The sequence below is a fragment of the Nerophis lumbriciformis genome, linkage group LG21, assembly GCF_033978685.3.
Source record: "Nerophis lumbriciformis linkage group LG21, RoL_Nlum_v2.1, whole genome shotgun sequence".
Classification (NCBI taxonomy): Eukaryota; Metazoa; Chordata; class Actinopteri; order Syngnathiformes; family Syngnathidae; genus Nerophis; species Nerophis lumbriciformis.
In genome coordinates this window covers 16,710,290-16,737,822 of record NC_084568.2, presented here as the reverse complement: position 1 = coordinate 16,737,822, position 27,533 = coordinate 16,710,290, and the positions used below count along the sequence as shown (strand labels likewise).

The following is a 27,533-nucleotide window of genomic DNA, read 5'->3' as shown; positions in this document are numbered from 1 at the left end:
AGACAATGCCAAGCCACGTGTTACAACAGCGTGGCTTCATAGTAAAAGAGTGCGGGTACTAGACTGGCCTGCCTGTAGTCCAGACCTGTCGTAAAATAGGACAATGGAGAGCCCGGACTGTTGAACACCTTAAGCTGTACATCAAGCAACAATGGGAAATAATTCCACCTGAAAAGCTTCAAAAATTGGTCTCCTCAGTTCCCAAACGTTTGCTTAGTGTTGTTAAAAGGAAAGGCCATGTAACACAGTGGTAAAAACGCCCCTGTGCCAACTTTTTTGCAATGTGTTGCTGCCATTAACTTCTAAGTTAATGATTATTTGCCAAAAAAAAAATGTAATTTCTCAGTTCGAACATTAAATATCTTGTCTTTGCAGTCTATTCAATTGAATATAAGTTGAAAAGGATTTGCAAATCGTTGTATTCTGTTTTTAATTGACCATTTACACAACGTGCCAACTTCACTGGTTTTGGGTTTTGTAATATAATAAGGAATATAATATATGACATGGTAAAGGAGTGCAGTAGTCCTTCCTGCCCATCTTCCCTAATTAGCCTTGCAGGATGGAGGGATGAGACAGCATGTGTGTCTGTGTGTGTGTGTGTGTGAGTGTGTGTGTGTGTGTGTGAGTGTGCATGTGTGTGAGGGGTGGGGGGTTAGAGCCCGGGCAGACGGTCATGTTCTTTAAACGCCTCTTCTTAGGCCCCACAATATGGTGCTTGCCACTTAACTCTTCTGATGGAATTGAACGTAATTATCGGATTACCGTGCTGGCGCTGTGAAGCTGGCAATATTTACTATACCTCGGCCATGTCGCCGTGCTCGGACACTCACTTCTGTTTGGGACCTACGAAAAAGCTTCTTAAACCCTTTTTTTTTTTTTTTAACATATGCCATAGAGACTCCCTTGTTGTGTTGGTGAAGCCATGGTCGAGTGTTGTGTGAAGTCCAAGTGGATGCAGCAGTAGCATTACAAAGGATTCTTGTAAGTATCGTTTAAATACTTTCTTTTTCTTATCATCGTCCCTGTTGATAGTTTTGCCACATGTAAAGCAAATAAAGTGATAATCAAGTAATCTAAAAGGGAAATATTCCAAAATAATAATTGACATACTCTATAATATATTATAATACTATTGATACTGAACACAATGTGTTACATATATAGACATTTTAAGGGTGGGCGAGTCAATACAATATCAATATCAGTAGTATCTAACCCACAGTTGTCAAAATCAAGGCCCAGGGGCCAAATCTGGCCCGCCACATAATTTTATGTGGCCCGCGAAAGCCTGGAAATACTATGCGTCAATAAAATGCTTAATATTTTCTTACTAAATATATTTGTTCTATTCCTTTTTGACATTAAAAATCACGTACTGCATGCAATAGCATATCTTTTAAAATTCTCTTATCAAAATATTATATTGTCATTAGGGATGTCCGATAATGGCTTTTTGCCGATACCCGATATTCCGATTTTGTTCAACTCTTTAATTACCGATACTGATATCAACCGATACCGATATCAACCGATACCGATATATACAGTCGTGGAATTAACACATTATTATGCCTAATTTGGACAACCAGGTATGGTGAAGATAAAGTCCTTTTTTTTTTTTAATTAATAAAATAAAATAAGATAAATTAATTAAAAACATTTTCTTGAATTAAAAAAGAAAATAAAACAATATAAAAACAGTTACATAGAAACTAGTAATTAATGAAAATGAGTAAAATTAACTGTTAAAGGTTAGTACTATTAGTGGACCAGCAGCACGCACAATCATGTATCCCTTACAGACTGTATTGATATATATTGATATATAATGTAGGAGCCAGAATATTAATAATAGAAAGAAACAACCCTTTTGTGTGAATGAGTGTGAATGAGTGAGGGAGGTTTTTTGGGTTGGTGCACTAATTGTAAGTGTATCTTGTGTTTTTTATGTTGATTTAATTTAAAAATAAAAAAAACAAAAAAATAACCCGATACCGATAATAAAAAAAACGATACCAATAATTTCCGATGTTACATTTTAAAGCATTTATCGGCAGACATCTCTAATTGTCATGTATTCCAATAAATATTTGTTGTTAAAATAAAGATAAATACTGTACTTAAATATCTGCTTGACTTATGATTTCAAAACAAATCATCAATCAAATTGTACACTGTAAAACGGACGATAGATTTTACGTTTAAAATCTTTTCTACTGCTAAGACACTAAAACATTAAAAAACAAACAAAAAAAACATTAAAACAACAAGATTTTACGGTATAAAAAAAACTGACAGCTCTGTTGCTTGAATTTTACCGCTAAAAGCAATGGTATTTTTTTTCCCAATCTATTCAATTTATTAAAAAAATGTATATGGTGTAAAAAAAACAACACTGCTTTTACTGTAAAATTCTGGTGACAGCTGCCAGTTTTTAAAGTAAAATACACATATTTTTATGCAGCTTTTGTAAAAAATATATATTGTTATACATGTATATATATATATATATATACATGTATATTCATTTTGCAGGTTTCCCTGCTCTTCAGGGGATAGTATTTATAAAATCCCCCGAAGAGCAGGGAAAGCTGCAAAACAGGCTTGTGGGGATGATATAGCCTCTGTGTTTTTTCCTGACCTAACGTATATTCCGCTCTACCCCGGTATTCAGCACTGTATAACAGATAAACCACAGAAGCCTCGACTATACATGTATATTTATATATTACTCATTGTTAAAAGCGGCCCTCATAGGGCAACCATAACTGCGATGTGGCCCTCAATGAAAACAAGTTTGACACCCCTGATCTAACGGATCAATGCCACCGTTATGAGATATCTGCATTTTTGTTGTTATATTGTTGACATTGTTATATAACTATATGTTGTTATATTGTTCACAAACCCACGGAATAAGTCCTTGGACACAGGCAGAATCAAAGGATTCGAATGAAAGCCAATGATTGTTTTTGTTAAATATATTTTTTTGCGGTATTAACTTTATTTTGCTTAAACAATTGTCTGTAAAAAAAAAAAAAGGAAAAATATATATTAATTTGTTGACTATATTGATGTATTTGTTATACATACACGCCGAATGATAAAATAGTTCATTGATCTTGGAAAATTTTGACAATACTGGTCCTGTATTTACTTTTTTTTAATAAATGTTTTTATTAAATTTGACAGGTATTACAATATACAATAGAACAGTAGTCACATTTTCCCCTTTTTTTCCCACCCACTTCCAAGAACAGCAACCCAACACATACCCCATACACACATAACAACAATTGCATGTATGCTACGTGTTTGCATGTTAGCATTTTATTCAATTTTGTAGGTATGAAACTAAAAGTTAGGGATATTGTTAGATGACGCTGTCTTGCTAGCATGCTGACGACGTAGCTTGTATGCTATGTGTTAGCATGTTCGCATTTTAACCATTTTAGTAGGTGTAAAACCAAAAGTCATGAATATTCTTGTGGAAAATGTTGGAAAAATACTTAATTTTTCCAGAATGTTTTTGCTATAACCAAGTATTCAAAATGGAGGGAGTTTGTGTTTAAACGTAGTTTTGTAGGTGTAAAACTAAAAGTTATGGATGCATATATATATATATACAGTATATATATGCTGACTGTTACTGGAGCATGTATTTTATGTGTTAGCATGTTAGCATTTTAACCATTTTAGTAGATGTAAAACCAAAAGTCATGAATATTGTTGCTTTCAAGTTGTGGAAAATGTTGGAAAAATACTTAATTTTTCCAGAAAGTTTTTGCTATAACCAAGTATTCAAAACTAAAAGTTATGGATGCATATATATATATATATATATATATATATATGTATTCTATGTGTTAGCATGTTCTCATTTTAACCATTTTAGTAGGTGTAAAACCGAAAGTCATGAATATTCTTTCAAGTTATGGAAAATGTTGGAAAAATACTTAATTTTTCCAGAATGTTTTTGCTATAACCAAGTATTCAAAATGGAGGGAGTTTGTGTTTAAACCTAGTTTTGTAGGTGTAAAACTAAAAGTTATGGATGCATATATATATATATATACAGTATAAATATGCTGACTGTTACTGGAGCATTAATTTTATGTGTTAGCCTGTTAGCATTTTAACCATTTTAGTAGATGTAAAACCAAAAGTTGTGAATATTGTTACTTCTAGTATATGAAATTTGGTGGAAAAATACTTAATTTTCCAGAATGTTTTTGCTATAACCTAGTATTCAAAATGGAGGCAGTTTGTGTTTAATCCTAGTTTTGTAGGTGCAAAACTAAAAGTTACGGAAATTGATACACTGCGCTATCTTGCTAGCATGCTGACTGTTAGCATGTATGCTACGGGTGTGCATTTTAGCACACCTGTAACAACTAACAACTTTTGTTCGGTCAACACGTCTCAAATAGTGCTCTTCTATTGAACGTCATTAGCTTGTGAAAGTGCTCATAATACTTTTTATACCTAAATATGCGTTACATTGTGTAAATTATACAGACGTCCCTCACCACAAATATTCACCTTTACTACGTTGTTATTTTTTTCAGGCATATTTAACAATATTTTTGGCTTGAATTATGTATTTTCAATGATAAAAATGGCCAAATTAAGTAAGACTATCGATACAACAGTAGAATATTTGAAATGTTGGCCATAAGAGGAGACCAAACCAATCAGAAGCCACTGATTGGGTCAGCCTTAGGCAGAATTACTATTTTGGATTAAAAGAGTATAATGGTGACTAAAGGGTGTTGTTTCATGTTTAGAGGGTCCAATTAATGTTGAAATATATATTTAGAAGGGAGTAACCCATTAATGCTCTTGCTATGAAAATACTTGATTTATATATTTCATAATTCCTACTTAGCGGGAATTTGTTCATCACGATGTCTAGAACCAATTAACCGTGATATACGAGGGACAACGGTAAAAAGGCACAAACTGAGTCAGGTGGCTGAAAACATCAATTAACATTAATATGCAAATGTGCACACTGTGTATATTTAAATTGGCATGAGAAGTTATTTAACTCAATGTATCTTTTTATTTCTTCACCCCAGTCACAGAGGCAAGGAATAGCACTCATCTCGCTATTTTGCTATGTCTGTGTCCTCTCTTCCGGAATGGAAACAAGTCCTGTTGGAGAAAAAGAGGCGGGAGGAAGAGGAGCGAGGGAGGAGAGAAAAAGAGGAGGAGGAGAAGTTTGCCAACATGCCTGCATGGAAGCGAGGAATCATTCAGCGGCGAAGGGGAAAGCAGGAAGTCCTGGTTGACAGGGAGAAGGAAATAGAGTCTTCTGTCCTTCAGGTGGATGCTCAACCTCCCTCTGATGGACTGAGTGACACAGACAGCTCTGTAACTGTCAATCAAGGAAACGAACAGTTACTCAGTCCAGACCCAGGCCAGTGGGTCGATGCCGAACCCAAACCAGCAAGTGAGGTGTCTGTAGAAACCATAGTTCCAGTCCATAAAAACCCATTTATTCGCACACAGAGTGTGTGGAGGAAGGGGAAGGAAGGAGCTGTTGGCTACCACGAAGTGGAACCTAAAGAGAGGGACAAAGAAAAACTAAACCCTAGGAGTCATGAAGGGGAGAGAGGAAGAGGGATGAATATAGAACTGAAAATCGAGAGATTGAGAGATTTGAGCGAAGGACGAAACAATGAGAGGAGCAGAGACCGGAGTCAAGGAAGGGAAAATAACAGAGAGGACAAAGGTCGTAGGAAAGATGTAGCCAGGGAGAAAGAATTCCCGAAAGAGGAAAACGAAAGTTCTTTTTCTCCCTTAGTCCCTTGTCTCCGAACCATCCATGCAGACAATATCATCATCATCGAACAAGAGCGGCAAGGCAGTGACGAGAGACGAGCTAAATGGAGGGAGATGGAGGTGGAGAGGTCTGAGGAGGACTCGCAAGGGAAGAGAGGGATGAAGATGGACTTGAGGGAGATTCTGGCCGGAGGAGCAAGTGTGACCGAGATCCGAGCGTCGGATGTTCTCATCATAAAGCCCACGGCAAGCATGGAAGAGAGGACCTCCTTAGGTGACAAAGTGTCCGGGAGAGAGAATGGAGATTGTACCGCAGAGGGAAAGAGGGAGCTGAGGACCAAAGAGAAAGAGAAACTCTTCGGCCACACCACAATGATAAAGGGGAACAGGAGGGAGAGCTTGGATGACAATGTTTTTCATGAAAAAGGAGGACGAGTTAGCCAGCTGCTCACTAAATTTGGAGAACACCGCAAGCCTCCATCTAGATCTAAAAGTTCAGATAACTTCCTCCGGCCCGGAAGGAGGAAACACTCAGGGGAAAACAACGATGAACAACCTGAGGAGAGGATGTCTGATGGGAGAAACGGGCCACTTAAAGGAGTACCGAAACGCTCTTTTAGTTTTTCTGATCGGGTCATCAGCTCTAAGGAGAACGGCTTGGATGCAGATGTGTGTTTCAAGAGGAAAACCCGTGAAAGGATATATTCAGACCGGAGTACGGCAAAGTGCAAAAAATGGTGCGAACGGCTTTTAGATCAAGACAGGTTCATAAAATGTGTACAATCAAGCAACGAAGAGATACAAAGGAGAAGTGAAACAAGAACAGGATTCCCAAATAAGACTGAGGTCAAGAGGTTAGACCGGGCTGAGAGGAGGGTCGGAGGAATGGCAGCCGATGAAGACAGCGAAGGCTTTACGATGGCATCTGTCAAAAGCACAGAGGGAATCTCTTTCGCAAAGAGAATACCAATTAGGCAAGATGCGAAGACGAGGACGACGGAAAGAGCGGTGAAGCGAGTCACCGAGAAAAGGGAGACGAGTGCAGAGGATGATTTACACTCGGGAAGACAGAATCGAGACAAAACAGCTTTTGAAAACCCTGATGCATCCTTCAGACTTGAATCAGACCACAAAGAGTACTCTGGTCTGCTCAGTACTGTAGTAGAAAAAGGGGCGGAGAGGAGAGTGTTGTCCTGTCAAACAGAGGAACTCCTCAGCAAAATAGAAAAAGTGGGAGACGCAAGTGATTATACCAATGAGAGGAAGCAGGGGAGACAAGTTCCTGATGACAGCTCAGTTGCCAGAGCTCCGAGGATCCCTCCGATGGGTAGCCCACCAGGTGCTCTTGAGATCCAAATCCCCAGGACCGTGTTTTATGTTGCAGAAGAGATGGGGAGAAATAAGTACTCAAGTCAATGCAAGGAAGATAAAGGCTCTGAGGTAGGATGTGGAGTGGAGAGAAGGGACAGCTGGAGAGTTGGCAAGCCCTTGAGCCGCATTGAGTCCCTGCGAGAGAAAATTAGGCAAAGAGAGCAGGAGAGGAGGAGGAGGGCCCACGGCGTGGATGGAGGTGAAGGCGCAAGAGTCTCTGATGCACAGACAGCGGGGGACGTATGTGAGGAGAAGGGAACTGAAAAACCTGCTGCACATTTGCAGAAGACAAAGGTTGCAGCAGAGAGCGGTGAGGATGACGCAGAGGCCCAGACATCCGTGACTGCGTTTGACATTGCACAGGAAGTCGGTGTGTTGAAAAAATGCCCCCAACTTCCTGTTTCTGTAAAGCACTCGCACACTGTGGACGGAGAAGAAGTAAGTAGCGATCTTGCGCATGTTCCCTCCGAAGATACCAGTGAATGTCTTCGAATATCTGAGGACGAACCCGACTCTGCGAAGCATGTGGAGGAACTGATTTACCACAGAAGCCAGGAAGAGGAGGAAGACAAGGAGGTCTCCGAAAAGAAAGTGGAGAAACACACGTCGTCCTCTGATCACGCGCAACCTCTGCCCCCTTCGCCACCACATCCTAACTCCCTGGCAGCCATGAGTCGGATCTACAACTTGGAGACGGTTGGATCGAGGTCAGGCTTTTGTTTGAGAGACAGGAACTTGGACGTGTCATCAGTGCATCTTGTTAGGGTGAAGCCCCTCATCTCAGCACATGCTCAACACGGGGATGTTAAGTTGTTCTCGGGTGAAGACATGGATGTCCAGGACAGATCGCTCCATAAGGAGAAAGAGACGAAAGGACCCCAAAGAAAAGGATTGAAAAAGGACCAGTTGAAGGATCATGCCAAGACTGAGGAGGTAGATCAGGAAACACTTGACATGAACGCCAAAGTACGTCCCAGGCGTGTTTTTTCTCCAACATCTCAGCTCAAGCAACCAAACCCAATTAATACCTCACATCTCAGGAGCCGATCCCCAGACAGATCTCTGAAACCCTCAGACTGTGCACCAACTCCGGCTCCCTCTCCATGTTACCCGTCTCCTGCTGCCTCCCCCACCGCCTCGCCGACTCGCTTTTCCATCCGCAGTGCCTCTGGCGGTCACGTAAAGAGAGGGGCCACCGTTACAATCGAGTCGAAAAAGTCCACGGGGGCAGGAAGAACAACTGACTCAATGACGCCGTCCGTCACCGTGGCGAGCAACAATGCAAAAACGCCTCAGCAGCATCAGACAACATCTTCAACTGATGCTGAGCCCATAAAGAAGAAGTATCCGGCAGTGGAGGAAATCGAAGTGATTGGTGGGTATCAGAACCTGGAAAACTCCTGCCTTGTGAGGAGCAAAGGGATTCAGAAACGGGTAAGTGCAAAGTACACAATACAGTGGAACTTGCTAAGGTCAAAGTCTCAGGTTTTTTTATTGTTCTTATTACGAACTAAGTATTGCTTAAAATATTGATGATAAAATAATGATAATGACATAATGATAAAATATTGGCCCGTTTATGTCGACATGTGTTGTAGTTAGGGATTCAACGATACAAAAATTTTGTGTCACGATTAGGGATGATACTCGAAACCGATTTTCCCGGTTGTTTCATAAGAAAAGAACTAAGTCCTCGGACTCGAATCCCTTTTTGAGAACCGGTACCCGTTATCGAGACCACTATAGTAAAGAAAAAGCGTTGGTTCTTTATTCGAATCCCTGGGACATCACAAGAAATGACGTCATGTAGCTCAGTCATTAGGCGCAGCGAAAGCAGGAAAAAAATGGACCGGAAAAAGCGCTCCAAGGTGTAATAAAGCTCAAAACAAAAGGTATAATCCAATGAATAACTTTACTGAGAGATTTGAGCAGCAACCGCAGCACATACATATATATATATACAACATATATGACATCATCTCCCTTTTTTAACTTTTGTTTTTCTTTTCTTGTAAACAAAACAAAATCACACTGTATATGTGTTGTCTGTCAAATTATAAGTAATGCAGACGAGGCGTGTTGGCTGAGTTCTTGACGTTTACTTTCGTGCTCATAACCTCATTCTTAGCTGCCCGGTGGCGACATGCAACAACATGCTCGTCACTCCCGTTGCATGCTGCGTAGTGTAGTTGTTATATTCCCTAGCTCATAACATCACATCTTTCCCCCTATAAAGAAATAATGTTAACTCAATAAAGTGTATTTCTTTTTTTAGCTTTAACTTTTCATTTTTTAGCATTGTAACCACATTTGCAAACAACTTTTCTCTTCATAGAATTTTCTTTCAATAAAGAAATAAAGTGCAAAAATGTCAAAGCATCATAACAAACAGTTATGTCAAATAGCAGCAGAAGTGCACTTTTTGGAGAGCTGTATTATTTTCAGTTTTGTGCCCAAGGGACTGATTTTATTTAACACTATATTATTATTTATACACCTATAGTGATCACAGAGACAGGTTGTTTTTGTGTTACTGTATATATTTGTTTTTCTGAAAAATCCCACTTAATATACTTTGGGTAACAACAGTCAATATTTATTTATTTATTAGATTTAATTTTTTTCTTATATAATAAAAGTGAGCAAATATTGTGTGTTTTTTTCCATACACAACAACTTATCTGGACTCGATAAGAGAATCGATAAGGAATCGGTTCGATAAGAGGATTCGATAATAGGCTCGAACTCGATAATTTCTTATCAAACATCATCCCTAGTCACGATTATTGTGCCCAAAATGATCCCAGTGATTATTATCACAGTATTGTTGAATATGCTCACAAAGTTTTTTTTAATTCATTTTTAAATAAATAAACACACATAAACGTTCCTTATCGGAAGAAACTAAATGTTGTTCTGGCTTCCTTCAGAGACATATTATTGTTATTTTAACATACTTGTTTAAATATGTCTCTTCGATATCTTCTTCTGTTTTCATTTGTAACGGTTTTGGAGTGTGCAGACATTAATTTGTGTTGTATTCATGTTAGCATTTAAACTGGGAGTAATTAGTGGCACTAGCTGCTAGCGAGCTTGCTTCTGCAGGAAATCAGCAGTGTCACCAGTCAATTATCAAAGTGCAATTATCAATCATGGTTTTACGATAATTTAAATTTAAAAAGGCATCACGAACCACCGGGATATTTACCCCGGTTAATCATTAACACCGGTACTCACTCCAAACCTAGTTGTGGTAAACTTCATCATTACCGCTAACCAGCGTGAAACCACAACAGCAACAAAACTACTGTCTAGTTTTTAGAGCAATAAAAAGTGCGAACACTTCCTGTTCCGTGCAAAGTAAGCTTCAAAATAAAAGCATGGCAGTGCAGTGGTCCCTTGGCTTACTAGTTTAATTGGTGCTGTGTGGAGCGCTTAACCCCAAATACATGTATCTCAAATCAACGTTCCCCATTGAAATGAATAGAAATGACATTATTGAATCCTGAGTCCCCCTCCCCAAAACACTACAATTTTAACTTGTAACATGCTTTTTAGTAAGAAAAACTAACTTCTACATAACGAATAGTGTGTCAAAAATAACAATACAATGTACTACAAACCACGACAGTAGTTTTAGGAAATAAAATGTATAGCATTTACTTTGTAATTTTCCTTAGGGAACTCTCCTGAAGAAATCAATAAAGTACTATCTACCGCTAAGGTACCGCCCATGAGATGCTTCTCCGTCAAACACACCATCAGCAGCTTCCCCATATGTTCATAGATAAATGTCTGTTGTGTAAAAAAAAATGGCATTATCAACTCATTGCGCTTTAGAATGGTGCAGATTGCAAAGTGCTAAGCTCCTACCCTGGCACCGCTTCATCAAGTCAGCAAAACGCACACTTCGGTCATGTTTTTTGATGATTTATTTTTTTAATTTCGATGACTATCGTCCGCTTCTTCTTCAAAGCACTGTCCTTCACACTCACCTTCTTTGATCCCGTGCTTGGAAAACACTTAAGTTATGTCGATTTGCTATCTAAAAGCCTAATGCTAGGGAGCAAAGCATCGGATATTTTGGTCAGATCTTACAGGGTTCACTGTGGCATTTGCTACGCCAACTAGTGGTAAGGAGGCTTGTAGCCCCAATACCTGCTCGGAACCTAAAGCATAACGATTAGCCAACAGATAGCTCGTATCCCCAAAAACTTGTGAGCTGGAGAACTCAGAAATCGATTTATTACTGCATTGACCTGATCTACCACAGCGATTAACAAAATTCAGCAATTTTTTATTTTTTTTAAAGATTATTATTGTTCAGATGCCCCTTTAAAAGGGCAAAGCGTGTCTGAATAAGGCAAATTGAAGATGAACAATTTATTCTACAAATGGAGTACTGATAAGTACAAACAGTAGCAATACCAGCGCTGGAAAGAAGACCATGCCCTACAAAGTCTGGCACATTCACTCTCAATTGTCCCTCTGCTCACGTGCTTTTGTCCTCCTTGTCCAATGAAACCGAAAGTTAACCTATGGGTGTATTTTGGACACACACATTCGTCCACTCTCGCTTCATCTCGTTCCTGGCACCTCTTCTCACTATCGAAACCAAATAAGATGTGTGTGTGTGTGTGTGTATTTTCACAAATAAAAACACAGGTTGTACTCATTGGGTTTTGTCTTTGAACAGAACGAGGTAAATAGACCAAGACTACCTATGCACTCCACTCTGCTTTAAGGTGGAAAATATTCTGCTAACCACTGAAAGAAATTACCGCATCAGCTTTCTTAGATAGGTGTCTAAAAATATGAAAACAGAAGAATCTAAACAAAAATATCCTTTATTGTGTGTGTCCCATTTGCTTTATGCCTTTATGTCTCTAGTAAATGTGCAAACAATGGCTTGTTTTGTTAACATAAACGGGTTAGTGTTCAGCATACTGTCATCCTCCATTCTTATGGAAGTCTTGATTCTTGATAGTGTCAGAATCAATCAATCAATCAATGTTTATTTATATAGCCCTAAATCACAAGTGTCTCAAAGGGCTGCACAAGCCACAACGACATCCTCGGTACAGAGCCCACATAAGGGCAAGGAGAAACTCACCCCAGTGGGACGTCGATGTGAATGACTATGAGAAACCTTGGAGAGGACCGCATATGTGGGTAACGGCAGATCAACTGGTCTAAAAAAGGGGGTCTTTTTAAAGGCTAGAGTATACAAATGAGTTTTAAGATGGGACTTAAATGCTTCTACTGAGGTAGCATCTCTAACTGTTACCAGGAGGGCATTCCATAGTACTGGAGCCCGAATGGAAAACGCTCTATAGCCCGCAGACTTTTTTTGGGCTCTGGGAATCACTAATAAGCCAGAGTTCTTTGAACGCAGATTTCTTGCCGGGACATATGGTACAATACAATCGGCAAGATAGGCTGGAGCTAGACCGTGTAGTATTTTATACGTAAGTAGTAAAACCTTAAAGTCACATCTTAAGTACCGGTACACAGGAAGCCAGTGCAGGTGAGCCAGTATAGGCGTAATATGCAGTGCCGGCCCAAGCCTCCATGGGGCCCTAAGCAAAATTTGATTTTGGGGCCCTCTATTTCTGCCAATAATATTGATTGTTGATCATTCACACACCTACTATAAACTCATTGCGGCTCTGGCAGTGTTGTTTACATTATCCTATTGTCAGCCTGGCATGTCTTTACAAATGACATGTCATTTATAAAGATATGGGGGTGGCCCAGTTAAGAACATAAATAATACCAATGAATGAACGAATGATGTCCAGAGTGCCACATATGGTTCCTAATCTTAAAATGTAGAAAACATTCAGCTACAAGAGTGGCCTGGGGTTGAACAGTCCAAGTGATAAAGCTTTGTATTTACAGTAAAAGTGTCATCTTGTCTCATCAGTCTTGTACATATTAGTATTTAATTACTAGTTTATATTTTTAGTTAATTGTTCATATTTAATGTTTACTTTGTACAAAGAGAGCGCAGTCTACTGAAGTTAAATTCATTAATAGTTTTCCCCTTTGAAAGACGCAAGGCAAATTCCTTCAATTTCACCATGTTGCTACAATGATCTTCACTGTTTTCATGCTGTTTCAGCAGTGCACCTATGTTGACCCAATCCCGCTGTCCCTCGGCTGCCAGTTTTAAGGACTTTTTGGAAAATAATTTGCAGCAAAAGCAATAGACTGCATCTTTACTTCTTGAATAAGTCAGCCAGCTACGCTTGACTTTTTCCCCATTGACTAGCTGTCTGTAGGTATAATGATAATGAAAACTTCGGCCATCATGCCGTTTGGGGAATGAAAAGTTCTCCTTAATAGACAGTGGTCCTCTGATCACCTGCTCAGTCCTGTCTGAATCTGAGAGGGAAGAAGGCCACTCAGCTGGGTCAACTGGCGGAGCTGATGAAGGTCCATGGTGTGAAGGGGACGTTGTGGTGGAAGTTGCTGAGGAAGTGACCAAAGAAAGACAATGACTAAAAAAGAAGGACCTATAAGGTCATTAAATTGCACTGTTGGACATAATTATTAATCTCAGAATGTTCTGCAGTACAATGAGCAATTATAAAGGGTGTTTTGCAGTTAACTTACTAGATAAATCAGCTGTGGTTTCAGACATGGAGGGGACAGTGGGCACAGAGGATGGAGGTGTGTGAGAGAGCACTGTAGAGGATGGAGATGGACCTAATATGAAATACATACATACATACATATAGGCACACATATTAATGAGATACTTTGACTATATTAATTTCCCTTCAGGTGTAATGTTTATACTAAGAAATTAAATGTATACTGTATGGTGACAGTCTTTTCCTCACCTGATTCATCACTCACAGTTGAGCCTGAGGATGTGGACTGGCTCTGGGCTGATTCTGTGCCTCCAAAGTATTTTAACAATGCTCTTGGGGAAGTTTCACATAACTTATGAGTTGATGTAAAAAATAATGCTTATTTTACTCACATAAATTACCGTGCTCTGCTGCAAACAATTTGTGCAAATAACATATCTCACTAGTAACCTGATGCTAAAAACATATTGCTAGCACCGCGCTAGCTAGCTAAGGTCACCTAGCTAAAGCTAATTACAGCTACAAATCTCTCTGATAAACTTTTTATTACCAAGTCATGCAAACATACCTTTATCATGGCATTTTTTCTCCTCTTCCACTTTCTTCTTCTTCCTTTTTCTGCACCTGAAGGATATGTCCTTTTTTGTGACATTGTTTTGCCTCTATCTGCGCTTTTGATGCCCAGTGCGCACTGGCATTGCATGGCAGGCGGCAAACGTCACAGGTGCAGCAGAGGCAGCTTTACATTTAAAGAGAGGCAGGAAGAATCACTAGGCCTAGATCAGCAGCAGCACTCTGTTGACCTAAAATTGTGTTTTTGTACAATAATATATCTTTGATCATTTAGAAATCATCATTCAGACTCGTACATGCAAAAAATAAAAAATAAGAATTTTTTGTTAATTGCTTTTGGGGGCCCCCTGGTGGCCGCGGGGCCCCAAGCAAGCGCTTAGTGCGCTTATGCCTTGTAATATGATCAAACTTTCTTGTTCTTGTCAAAAGTCTAGCAGCCGCATTTTGTACCAATTGTAATCTTTTAATGCTAGATATGGGGAGACCCGAAAATAATGCGTTACAGTAATCGAGACGAGACGTAACGAACGCATGAATAATGATCTCAGCGTCGCTAGTGGATAAAATAGAACGAATTTTAGCGATATTACGGATATGAAAGAAGGCCGTTTTAGTAACACTCTTAATGTGTGACTCAAATGAGAGAGTTGGGTCGAAGATAATACCCAGATTCTTTACTGAGTCGCCTGAGTCGAATGAATATCATGAGATCACTGATGTCGACCTGACTGGTAGACTATGTTCTGGTTTGGCCTTTATGGACTACAGTCTTTCAAGGAATCGTCCAGCAACCAAACCATGTGTTGTTCATTCATAGATTGTATAACTTGTACGACGGGACAGTCACCTGACTCTGTTTGTCGAGCAGAATCTCCTTTCACTGGGAGAACATCCCTTTTGATTGAGAGGCCCAACCACAGAGACAGGCCTAAGCTGGTTAAAGCCTTACAAAGCACAACATCTTGATTCTTAGCCATAAAATCCTGCTGGGATCTGCTTTACCGCTTGTTCAAGTCAGAATTCTGTGTTTACCACTTTGCTTTGCCGTTGGGAACCAGAGATGTGCGGTGACCAGTTTATATACAGTGCACCATAGACACTGAATGAATACATCCTAAAAACAGATACAGTGCCTAATACAGTGGTACCTCAACTTTAGAGTGTTTTGAGATAAGAACAGTCTCTCGGGTAATTGTTACGCATTAACATACAAGCAATTATTTGAGTTACAAGCATCCCCTCCTTCAGTTGGCGTAGCGAATGCCACGGTGTACCCCGGAGGAGCTGCCCAAAGTATCTGGTCTTACTCGATAGCATTAGCTCATAGCTACAAATCGACATAACTTAGATTTCCAAGCATGAGAAGGAAGAAAGTGAGCGCAAAGGACAGTGCTGAGAAGACAAAGTGGATTATATTTAATGAAATAAAGAAACAAATGATCAAAAACATGACAAGCGACTCTCCAACTTGGCAAACTAAATCGAGCGTATCACTGCTAGTCCGCAACATACTGAAGCAGAATGAGTCTAACGCCAGCCAAGAATGTTAAAATAATATCTAAACGGTGGACATGTATCCATAAAATTACGGAGAAGCTGCTGATGGTGTATTTGACACTGAAGTAGCTGAAAGGAAATACCGTAAAAATCCATTCGCCAGTGTAAATGCTGGACATCATTATTAAGTGACTTCATAAAACTACTGTAGTTGTTAGTAGTACATTCTAGGGATGTCCGATAATGGCTTTTTGCCAATATCCGATATTCCGATATTGTCCAACTCTTTAATTACCGATACCGATATCAACCGATACCGATATCAACCAATATATGCAGTCGTGGAATTAACACATTATTATGCCTAATTTGGACAACCAGGTATGGTGCAGATAAGGTACTTTTTTTTTTTAATTAATAAAATAAGATAAATAAATTAAAAACATTTTCTTGAAAAAATAAGAAAGTAAAACAATATAAAAACAGTTACATAGAAACTAGTAATTAATGAAAATGAGTCAAATTAACTGTTAAAGGTTAGTACTATTAGTGGACCAGCAGCACGCACAATCATGTGTGCTTACGGACTGTATCCCTTGCAGACTGTATTGATATATATTGATATATAATGTAGGAACCAGAATATTAATAACAGAAAGAAACAACCCTTTTGTGTGAATGAGTGTGAATGAGTGTAAATGGGGGAGGGATGTTTTTTTGGGTTGGTGCACTATTTGTAAGTGTATCTTGTGTTTTTTATGTTGATTTAATTAAAAAAAAAATAATACAAATAAAAATTAAAAACGATACCGATAAACGATACCGATAATTTCTGATATTACATTTTAATGCATTTTTTTAAAAGGCATGTTACATTTTAAAATTGTTCTGTTTGGGGATTAAATTAAATGGATTTATTTCCATTTTAATTTGAGATGTTCATTTGAGCCGCAGGTGTTTTGATTTAAGAGCTCCGTCACAGAACCAATTAAGCTTGTAAGTTGAGGTATTGCTGTGTTTGTTTTCTCATTTCGTGCGTAAGCATGTATTTCCTGTCTGCTTTAGCGTGCAAGCAGTCAGCTGAGGGTGTGGCTATTTCTATTTGTCACAATGTCACCAATATTTGAGAATTCTTTTTTACACCACAACCTTCTACACTGTAAAACTCACAGCCTGGGTAATGTATTTGATGTCAGTGTGACATTGTTATTCTTGCTAATAGGACTCTAAATACAGAACAATCATACTTAGAGGCACTGTAGTACTCTTAAGGCCCAACTGGTGCGGACCGCCTTATTCAAAACCGTTTTTTTTATCGTGTACTACGCAGCTGTCACCATGGAGACACTCATTTACTGTGGTGTTAAAGGCTCCGCCTACCTGTGCTGTTTTGTTATCTTTTGGAACATGCAGCAGACCATTATGCACCACTTTTTATGGCCATTTTAGAAGCAGTCCTGCAGTGCATCTACAATGGAACCCGGTTTTTGAACGCGCTGAAGATGCGCCCTTGGGAGATGCTGGCATTAACTGCGAACGTGCGCTGGAATGTTCCATGCGTAAGAAAATGCATATTGCGAGAGTTTTCTTTCAGATTAATGGAAAAACGAACATCATTTAAAAAATGCTAGCGGAAAATATAACGCATGAATTCAATCAGTTTTATTAATTCCTTAATGTCATTCAGCAGATAAAAATTATAAAATGATATTGCTTAACAGACAATATGGCTAATATTTTAGATTTTTGACAGTCCATATATGTTGACAAGCACAAATAGAATGAAGGAGCTGCATTAATACTTTCTTTCTCATAGCTATTTCTGCCAATTTGCATGTCCTTTCTCGACATACTAAATATAGATGCAACACAGCGACCGCAGAACAGTTTTAGCCTTGATGAATCACACTGCATGTGCCAAATAGCTACGTTTGCATTTTTTGCCTCCCGGTATTGTGGGCGTACTGATGACCAGCACATATTCTGCATATTCACGTAGACAAGTGCACTAGATGGATTGCACTTCTTAGATATATATACAGTATTTATATACAAAGCCAAAAACATCTCCAAACTAAACTTTTAGACAAAACCAAAGGTGATCAGACTTTTATAATTAATGTACACTACATGTATAAGAGCTTTTGCCATACATATAAATTGCTTTTGATTTTATAAAAATAAATAAATACGATTTAAAAAAATGATGAAAGTAAATATTTATCTTTGTTTGCTTGTTATCCTTTTAATTCTTAGCCTGGATTACCATTGATGAGAGAATACAAAATTAATATTATCATTTTTAACCCCAAAGTGCCTCGTCCGCCTCGAGCTTCACAGCACGTCACGTTGTGAACTGTTTCAACCGGTGGCCCAAATTCAGTCCAAAACTTCTAAAGCAAAATTTGGGGTAACTTAGTCTTGTCAAATAGAGAATCTTTGTTGTGTGTCTTTTAAAACAACAGAGCGCTCCTCTCATATGGAGAGTGACGATCTTCGACTCGTGTTTACATATTGCGTTTAATTTTACACCTTTATGACTTTATTTAAATGTTTCATTTGAAGGGATGAAACATTTATTTTGCCACAGTTACACATTTTAGAATTGCTTTTTTTGTTTACATTGTTATGTAAAAACACAATTGTCCACTGTAGAGGACGCCGGTTGTCAGGAGGATATACAAAATATGAATAATAGTGGCGTGTCCTAAAAAAAAAAATGGCCTCAAAGTAATTTAGGTAGAAGTCCTGCAGATACAGTCAAAAACTAACACAGTATGTATTTTTGTAATCAGGCAATGATGTCAAAGCTTTTGTAACGCTAATACCTTTATACCAGTGACGTGCGGTGAGGTTCATGGCTGGTGAGGCACTGACTTCATCACAGTCAGATTTACAAACATATGAACCGTAAAGAGTATCTTATTCACCATTTGATTGGCAGCAGTTAACGGGTTATGGTTAAAAGCTCATACCAGCATTCTTCCCTGCTTGGCACTCAGCATCAAGGCTTGGAATTGGGGGTTAAATCACCAAAAATTATTCCCGGGCGCGGCGCCGCTGCTGCCCACTGCTCCCCTCACCTCCCGGGGGGTGATCAAGGGGATGGGTCAAATGCAGAGGACACATTTCATTACACCTAGTGTGTGTGTGACAATCATTGCTACTTTAACTTAACTTTAACTTTACACATACAAACTGTAGCACACAAAAAAGCACATTTAATAAAAAAAACATTATTATGGCCTTACCTTTATTTATAAATGAAGTCCATGCGCCACTGTTGTGCTGGATTAATGCACCCCCGCCGTAGAAAGCACCCCCTGACAGGAGTGTTATATCAACTAAAGCCCTCACTTAAACTTTCCACGTGCAAGATTGAATCTATTTAAAAAAGTGTAACCGAGGGTTTATAAATGTCGCCTATACTGTATGAAACTACAAAATAACAAACACGGAGGCTCCAGTTTACACGAGGACCACTTTATTTACCTTCTTTCAAAAACCTCCGCTCCACTCCAACGTGTCATCACTTCCGCTCTTAGCGCCTTCAAAATAAGAGCTCAAGGCATATACTGTATAACAGCGCATAACAGGAACTTAACATCACAAAGAGGAAAGCCCATAAAAATAGGTTACAAAAGTTATTTAATAAGAAGCCAAAAAGTGAAAAAACAATAATGTTCGTGTTGGAGGAGTTGTGAATTAGGTACACCTGCAGTCTGCAGGTGTACCTAATGTTGTGGCCCTGCAGTCATTCACAACTCCTCCAACACGAACATTAATCTTTTTGCACTTTTTGGCTTCTTATGAAATAACTTTTTTAAATAGACTCAATCTTGCACGTGGAAAGATTAAGTGTGGGCTTTAGTTGATATAACACTCCCGTCAGGGGTTGCATTCTACGGCGGGGGTGCAGGAGGCGGGATTACTGCGAGCCTCAGCCAGTGCGTCTTTTGCAGCCGTTTTTTACGATTGCTCAGCACAAGAAATACGTTACACACATACAGTTGTTGACAAAATACACTGTACATTATATACCTCATCTAACTAAACTATGAAAATGTATAATATAGTTCATATAGCAATACTGTCTCACTGCACAGCAGGCCAGCAGTTAGCCGAGTCAGCAATCCATGTTGAGGCACAACTGAGTGACGTGCCTCAACTGGCTGCTGTTCACCGCACCGTCTCTTCTCAGTATTTAAACGGCAAATGTAAAAATTCAGCGATTTTTAAATGAAAATAATCTAAAACTGGTGAAGTTAAATGGAAAATAACGTTATAGTATAATCACTGGATACATATAACAATTTAATTAAAAAAATTTTCTTTTTACATTTTTTTTCTTTCCATGATGGCAGGTGAGGCCCCGCCTCACCTGCCTCTAGTGACTGCACGTCACTGCTTTATACAATACCATTATACCCAAATTGAACCATTTTTGCTGACTAGTCAAATATCTCTCAAACAGCTCTCTTTAGTCCAGGGTTCGGCAATCCAAAATGTTGAAAAAGCCATATTGGACCAAAAATAAAAAAATAAATCTGTCTGGAGCCGCAAAAAATAAAAAAGCCTTTTATAAGTGTTATAATTAGAGATGTCCGATAATGGCTTTTTTGTCGATATCCGATATTCCGATATTGTCCAACTCTTAATCACCGATATCAACCGATACCGATGTATATACAGTCGTGGAATTAACACATTATTATGCCTAATTTTGTTGTGATGCCCAGCTGGATGCATTAAACAATGTAACAAGGTTTTCCAAAATAAATCAACTCAAGTTATGGAAAAAAATGCCAACATGGCACTGCCATATTTATTTTTGAAGTCACAAAGTGCATTATTTTTTTTAACATGCCTCAAAACAGCAGCTTGGAATTTGGGACATGCTCTCCCTGAGCGAGCATGAGGAGGTTGAGGTGGGCGGGGTTGAGGGGGGCGGGGTTGAGGTTGGGGGCTGGGTGGCAGGGGGTAGCGGGGGTTGTATATTGTAGCGTCCCGGAAGAGTTAGTGCTGCAAGGGGGCCTGGGTATTTGTTCTGTTGTGTTTATGTTGTGTTACGGTGCGGATGTTCTCACAAAATGTGTTTGTCATTCTTGTTTGGTGTGGGTTCACAGTGTGGCGCACATTTGTAACAGTGTTAAAGTTGTTTATACGGCCACCCTCAGTGTGACCTGTATGGCTGTTGACCAAGTATGCGTGCATTCATTTGTGTGTGTGAAAAGCCGTAGATATTATGGGACTGGGCCGGCACACAAAGACAGTGCCTTTAAGGTTTATTGGCGCTCTCTACTTCTCCCTAAGTCCGTGTACACAGCGGCGTTTTAAAAAGTCATAAATTTTACTTTTTGAAACCGATACCGATTATTTCGAAACCGATACCGATAATTTCCGATACTACATTTTAAAGCATGTATCGGCCGATAATATTGGACATCCCTAGTTATAATGAAGGCAACACATGATGTAAGTGTCTATATTAGCTATATTAGCCTACTATCAAAGGCTGACGCAACTCTTCGTTGACAGAAATGTTGTATTTAAATTTTCATTCTACTCAATTTTGCAACATTGGAAATCATTAGTAAAATGGAGGCTTCTCACAGGATGAGATAACTTCTGGAAATTACTGGCTCGGAATGGCCAAAGCTATACATGTGTATAGCTTTGCGGGCTGTCTTCCTTCAATGGATTTATTACAATCTTTGCAAGCTCGGTAATGTTTGCTGTGGTCTGGAACAACATGGCACACAAACAACTATGAGAAATGCCGCCAATATTACATACAGATAATGTTTCATGAGACATGCAAATATGAATTAAATACACAGAGAACATAAGTAAAGGAAATTAAATGAGCTCAAATATACCTACAAACGAGGCATAATGATACAGCTAGCCTAAATAGCATGTTAGCATTGATTAGCCTGCAGAGATGGATTGACCAAATATGCCTGATAAGCCCTCCAGCAAATCAATAAAATCAACAAAGCACACCTTTGTGCATTCACGCACAGCATAAAACCTTTGGTGGACAAAATGAGACAACGAAGGAGTGGCATAAAACACGTCTTTCTGTGGCAGCGTCTGAGAAAGTTGTACGTGCAAACAAACGACGGTGCGTTCAAGGATCGCTGAAATTAGTAGGACAAAACGGTGCTTGCCAAGTACTCTCATCAGTGAAGCATGTATAACATAAACAGGGGGATTTCTAACAATTAGGAAGGTTTGTGTCATGTTTGTTCTCCTACAGAAAATATATTAAAACAAAAACTTTTTTTTTCTTCATCTTTTTTCATTTTCACACATCTCTGAAAGAGGTCCAGGGAGCCACTCGGGCAGCGCTAAAGAGCCGCGTAGATCCACGGGTTGCTGACCCCCGCTTTACTCTCTTTATTCTCTACAATGAAGGCCCTACAAGTGAGATGAAAGCCTGTTTCTGTTTGGTGCCCCTAATGTGCCAGCATGACCAGAAAGAAAAGACACATGCCTCGTTGAAACGGAAACCCCTGCTAACAAAACCTCACTTCCTCATTCGAGCTTCACTTCCCTTCGACACACAGGGGTGGTCCTAGCCTGAATGGTAGAGCACACTAGTGGGTAGGGATAGGTACCTTTTTACTTTTGAAATGATGCCGGTACTCAGCGGTACCAATTTTCAGTGCGTTTGTATGTGTTCAAATGTCTTAATACATGTTTCGTTAAAAAAAAAAAAAAAAGGATTTAAAGGAGCCATATGTAATAATCTGGCCAAAAATGGTACTGCAATCACGGTCAAAATTGTGTAGTCCCCTCCCTTTCTCCCTGACTGAGGTTGTCTGATACGGAGCCGAATCCAGCTCGATGGACTGGGCTACTCCAAGGAACATCAAACTTCCACTGCCTCTGACTAGGGGTTGAGGTGCTGGGGCCATAATAGCTGAATAGACAAGCGTTTATCAATAACAAATCTCTAACCAACACTTTTTACACAGAATTAGGCTATTTTCAGGACGAAGTACATCATGCCTGCATACAATATTACAACAAATGGCAATCATATGGTTATTGTCAGTACTATCAGAAAGCAAAGACTAAAACGAACTACAACCAACGCTAGCAATGGTTGTACTGGTAAAAAGAAAGTAGAGCATGCTTGGAAGCCTAATGTACGCCCAAAACTAAAGAGGAGACATATTACCAAGTAATGCCTATAGGCCAGTGGTTCTTTACCTGGGTTCGATCGAACCATAGGGGTTCGGTGAGTCGGCCTCAGGGGTTCGGCGGAGCCTCTGCCACGGAGGTAAAGACACATCGGACTTATCGTGTAAATAAAAACTTCTCCCTATCAGCGTATTATGGATACCCCCAAACAATGTTCCCTCTAATTTTCCATCTGATTTGCAGGTTGTTTGATTGATCGATTGAAGCTTTTACTAGCAGATTGCAAAGGAAGAGAATACATTATATGAAACAGTACAGTTTACACAGTACAGTACATATTCCGTACAATTGACCACTTAATGGTAACACCCGAATAAGTTTTTCAACTTGTTTAAGTCGGGGTCCACGTTATTAATCAATCCATGTTAATGTGTGAGTTCATGCACTGTGTTGGTTTTGTTCTTTGAACAAGGTGATGTTCATGCACGGTTCATTTTGTGCACCAGTAAAAAAACATGTAACTTTTTCTTGAATTTGAAAAAAAAAAAATTTTTTATTTTTCACTAAAGAAGGGTTCGGTGAATGCGCATATGAAACTGGTGAGGTTCGGTACCTCCAACAAGGTTAAGAACCACTGCTATAGGCTACTGTTTCAAACGTTTCAGATTGCCATATAACTTGGTACATGTAGTCCACAATATGCAAACACGAATGAGGAATTATTTTATCTTGTGATTTGGCTGTCTCCATACGTTTCACATTGCCATGACAGCCATGCTAATGTTGGAACCCATTTCCTCAGCGTATCAGCATATTGAGAACGAAATAGGCACTGACACTACCCATATCCACATAGGTTTATTTGTCGAAAATATACTGTTCTCTGTCGGTTGGATAACACATCGACATACAGGCTCACGGGCATATATTTCCCCCGTTAGCCTATATGTTGATGTGTCATTGACCGGGCTAGCATGCTAAGCATTCATTGCACGAACATACTAGCTTTGTTAGACAAGATCATAGACTGTATTGGACAATATAGTTTACATACGAAATGTCCATTTCCATTTATTACAAGTAATAAGAAAACGTAAATGCCTGACTTACCTATCAAGGAGGAAATTAGCAGTTTGGCGTTAGATGAAAAAATCTTCTCCGCCTTCAATCGTCTCCATCTTTCAAAGGCTCCCCCGATGCAAATCCTCGTTTTGTTCCTGGCTTTGTCATGAATAAGTTGAGAATCGTAACGACGCCTTTTAGATTTACTAAGGTCTGACATGTTTAGCAACTTTACCGGAGGCAGTAGCCAGACAAAGAGGGTGGTGCGTAACTGGCTTACCTGGATGTAACACACTCACAGATATTCTAATTGGTCAGATGGTGGAGGACGGGGCATCAAAATGAAAACAATAAGAACATTTCAGGGCTGTAAATCTTATTTTGGATTGAGCATATCCCGGCTGAACTACTGTTTTCAGTTATAGAGGTATTCAAAAAGAACATGATTTTGACATAAAGGGGCCATTTAATGATGACTTGACATGAAATTATTACATAAGGCTCCTTTAACTTTTAACACTGAGTTGTGCTGCTCAGGTATCTTGTTTTCTTGCATTTCTGTGTCTCATTTGCCAGTACTGTACTGTACTGTATTATTTAGTAGACTGTGCATGCAGTTGTAATTCCAAGAAGTTAGATGGCAGGAGTGTAGGTGTAAAGGTGGGGTGTTCAAACTTTTTTCAACAAGGACCGCAGATTGAAAAATCAAAGTGTGCGGGGGCCATTTTGATCTTTTTTTTTATTTGTACAAAAATTGCTAAAAAAAAAAGACTGTATTTATATCTAAAGTCAAAACATTTTTCAGCTTTACATTATAGGTGACAAACTATAATAATAATAATAATAATTAGTACCAGCATTTTAGCTTTTTTTAATTACATGATGTGTTTTTGTTCTTTTTTTTGTAAAATTTTGACTGTTGTTTTTTTCCCCAACAATATGCTGCGGGCACAAAACTCGAAGTGTGGGCCACAAATGGCCCCCAGGCCACACTGTGGACACATCTGGTGTAAAGTAACATATAAGTTGAAATGTTGATACTAAAAACTAGAGATGGAGGATTTTTTTTCTAAGCCAATACCAATACAGATAACTTCCTGCTTCTAAAAAAAAAAGATATAGACAACAATTAACTTACCGTATTTTTTGTACTATAAGTCGCAGTTTTTTTCATAGTTTGGCCGGGCTCCAGTGCGACTTATAAATGTTTTTTTCGTTTTTTAATATGCATTTTCAGCAGGTGCGACTTATACTCCGGTGCGACTTATACTCCGAAAAATACGGTATTTATATGTATTATTTTTAAAATTTTAATATAATTTGTGCACACTTTTCTTTGCGGTTGACTTTAGGGCAGCTTTTTTAATTTGACTCAACGCGGGGAACCTTGCCTGGCCCGGACACGGAAAGGATTGACAGATTGATGGTTTTTACCGTCATATGGAATGTTTTCAAAACAGTCAGTGCAAATAGCACACGGAATGTCTTCCTCTAAAAATGTGAAGAATTCCCAATCGATCAACGCTATGTTTGTTTACAATGAGCCTCGGGGAAGGTTACAACACGAGTCGGAGAAAAGGAGCGCTTGATTTGTTCACCCTAACCAATTACAGCACAGTACGGGTAATATCACCTCATTTGCGCATTTTTTTATTTTTTTTTGCTGACATGCAGGCTGTTTTTTCGGGGGGTTTTCCAAAATCTGTATATTATATTGGCTTTGAAAATGAAATGTATCAAAAATTTGAATTTTCAGTGTGCCACCCACCCTCAGTGGACAAATGTTTGGACATCCCTGTAGTACTGTTTAGACCAGGGTCCCCAAACTGTTTGACCCGGGGGCCGTATTGGGTTAAAAAAATTGGGTTAAAAATTATTGGGTTAAAAAAATGTTTTGCCAGGAGCCAGGCTATATATATATATATATATATATATATATATATATATATATATCCATCCATTTTCTACCGCTTACTCCCTTTTGGGGTCGCGGGGGGCGCTGGAGCCTATCTCAGCTACAATCGGGGCGGAAGGCGGGGTACACCCTGGACAAGTCGCCACCTCATCGCAGGGCCAACACAGATAGACAGACAACATTCACACTCACATCCACACACTAGGGCCAATTTAGTGTTGCCAATCAACCTATCCCCAGGTGCATGTCTTTGGAGGTGGGAGGAAGCCGGAGTACCCGGAGGGAACCCACGCAGTCACGGGGAGAACATGCAAACTCCACACAGAAAGATCCCGAGCCCGAGATTGAACCCAAGACTACTCAGGACCTTCGTATTGTGAGGCAGATGCACTAACCCCTCTGCCACCGTGAAGCCCATATATATATATATATATATATATATATATATATATATATATATATATATATATGCTGTATATATACTGTATATACTGTATATATATATATATATATATATATATATATATATATATATATATATATATATATATATATATATATATAATCTGTCTCATTGCAGATTAGACAAACTGGCTTTTCCTTACACTGAACCAAAAAAAGTCATATATCCTCTGATGATTAAAAACTCTACACTCGGACTCTACTTTACGTTTCCCCAACGATTTCGCCATTTTTTTCCCTCGTGCACTAATTGACTGAAAGAGCGTGATGACGTCACGTTAACAATGGGAAAATGCATTTTTAGACAATATGATTTGCCTAAACAGCTTGGAGACCCTGAGAGTAACAAGCGGTAGAAAATGGATTGATGGATAGGCTAGAAAGGACAGATTAAAAAAGAACAATAATTTAAAAAAATATTTTTTATATATATTTATTTTTTTACTCGGGACTACCCTAGGATGGGCCGTATCTGGCCCGCGGGCCGTAGTTTGGGGACCACTGGTCCAGACTATGGTGTGTTGCATTGGTCAGGAAGTAATCTTTGCCATTAAAGGCGGCGTGGCGCAGTGGAAGAGTGGCCGTGCGCAACCCGACGGTCCCTGGTTCAATCCCCACCTAGTACCAACCTCGTCATGTCCGTTGTGTCCTGAGCAAGACACTTCACCCTTGCTCCTGATGGGTGCTGGTTAGCGCCTTGCATGGCAGCTCCCTCCATCAGTGTGTGAATGTGTGTGTGAATGGGTAAATGTGGAAGTAGTGTCAAAGCGCTTTGAGTACCTTAAAGGTAGAAAAGCGCTATACAAGTACAATAAAAAAAAAAATTTTTTTTTAAATTAAGTTGAATGTGCCAGACCAGTGTCAATTTTGATGGCAGTTTTTAATTTAGTTTTAGTCATAGTTTTTTTGACAAAAATGTCTACTCATATTTTAGCAATCCAAATTATTTTAGTTTTAGTCTAGTTTTAGTTGACAAAATTCCTCGACGTTTTAGTCGACTAGAAATACAGTACATTTTTTCGACTAAAATACAAGTATAAAGGATCATTTCACACTAACCTTACTGTGTGTTATTATTTTAGCTGAAATTAAGCTTCTTTTTTTTCCAAATG

General features: G+C 39.1%; 2 protein-coding genes across 2 annotated transcripts in view; both read left to right on the top strand.

Annotated features, from left to right (window-relative positions):
• Positions 1 to 808: 808 nt before the first annotated feature.
• Positions 809 to 6,605, top strand: LOC133621457 (uncharacterized). The gene is made up of 3 exons (XM_061983514.1): positions 809 to 984; positions 5,085 to 6,510; positions 6,579 to 6,605. Exons 2-3 carry the CDS (start codon positions 5,125 to 5,127, stop codon positions 6,603 to 6,605), a joined length of 1,413 nt encoding a protein of 470 aa, XP_061839498.1. The 5' UTR covers positions 809 to 984; positions 5,085 to 5,124.
• LOC133621024 (uncharacterized) overlaps positions 6,514 to 27,533 on the top strand; it is a 32,823-nt gene continuing 11,803 nt past the window's right edge. Inside the window, exon 1 of the mRNA XM_061982804.1 lies at positions 6,514 to 8,595. Within this exon, the coding sequence (XP_061838788.1) occupies positions 6,676 to 8,595 (1,920 nt within the window). The 5' untranslated portion in view covers positions 6,514 to 6,675. The remainder of the gene's footprint in view (positions 8,596 to 27,533) is intronic.

Coding starts and splice junctions, on each gene's coding strand:
- LOC133621457 (XM_061983514.1), top strand. CDS start 5,125: ATGTCTGTGTCCTCTCTTCCGGAATGGAAACAAGTCCTGTTGGAGAAA. Junction 6,511..6,578: donor TATATTCAGACCGGAGTACG/GCAAAGTGCAAA, acceptor TGTACAATCAAG/CAACGAAGAGATACAAAGGA.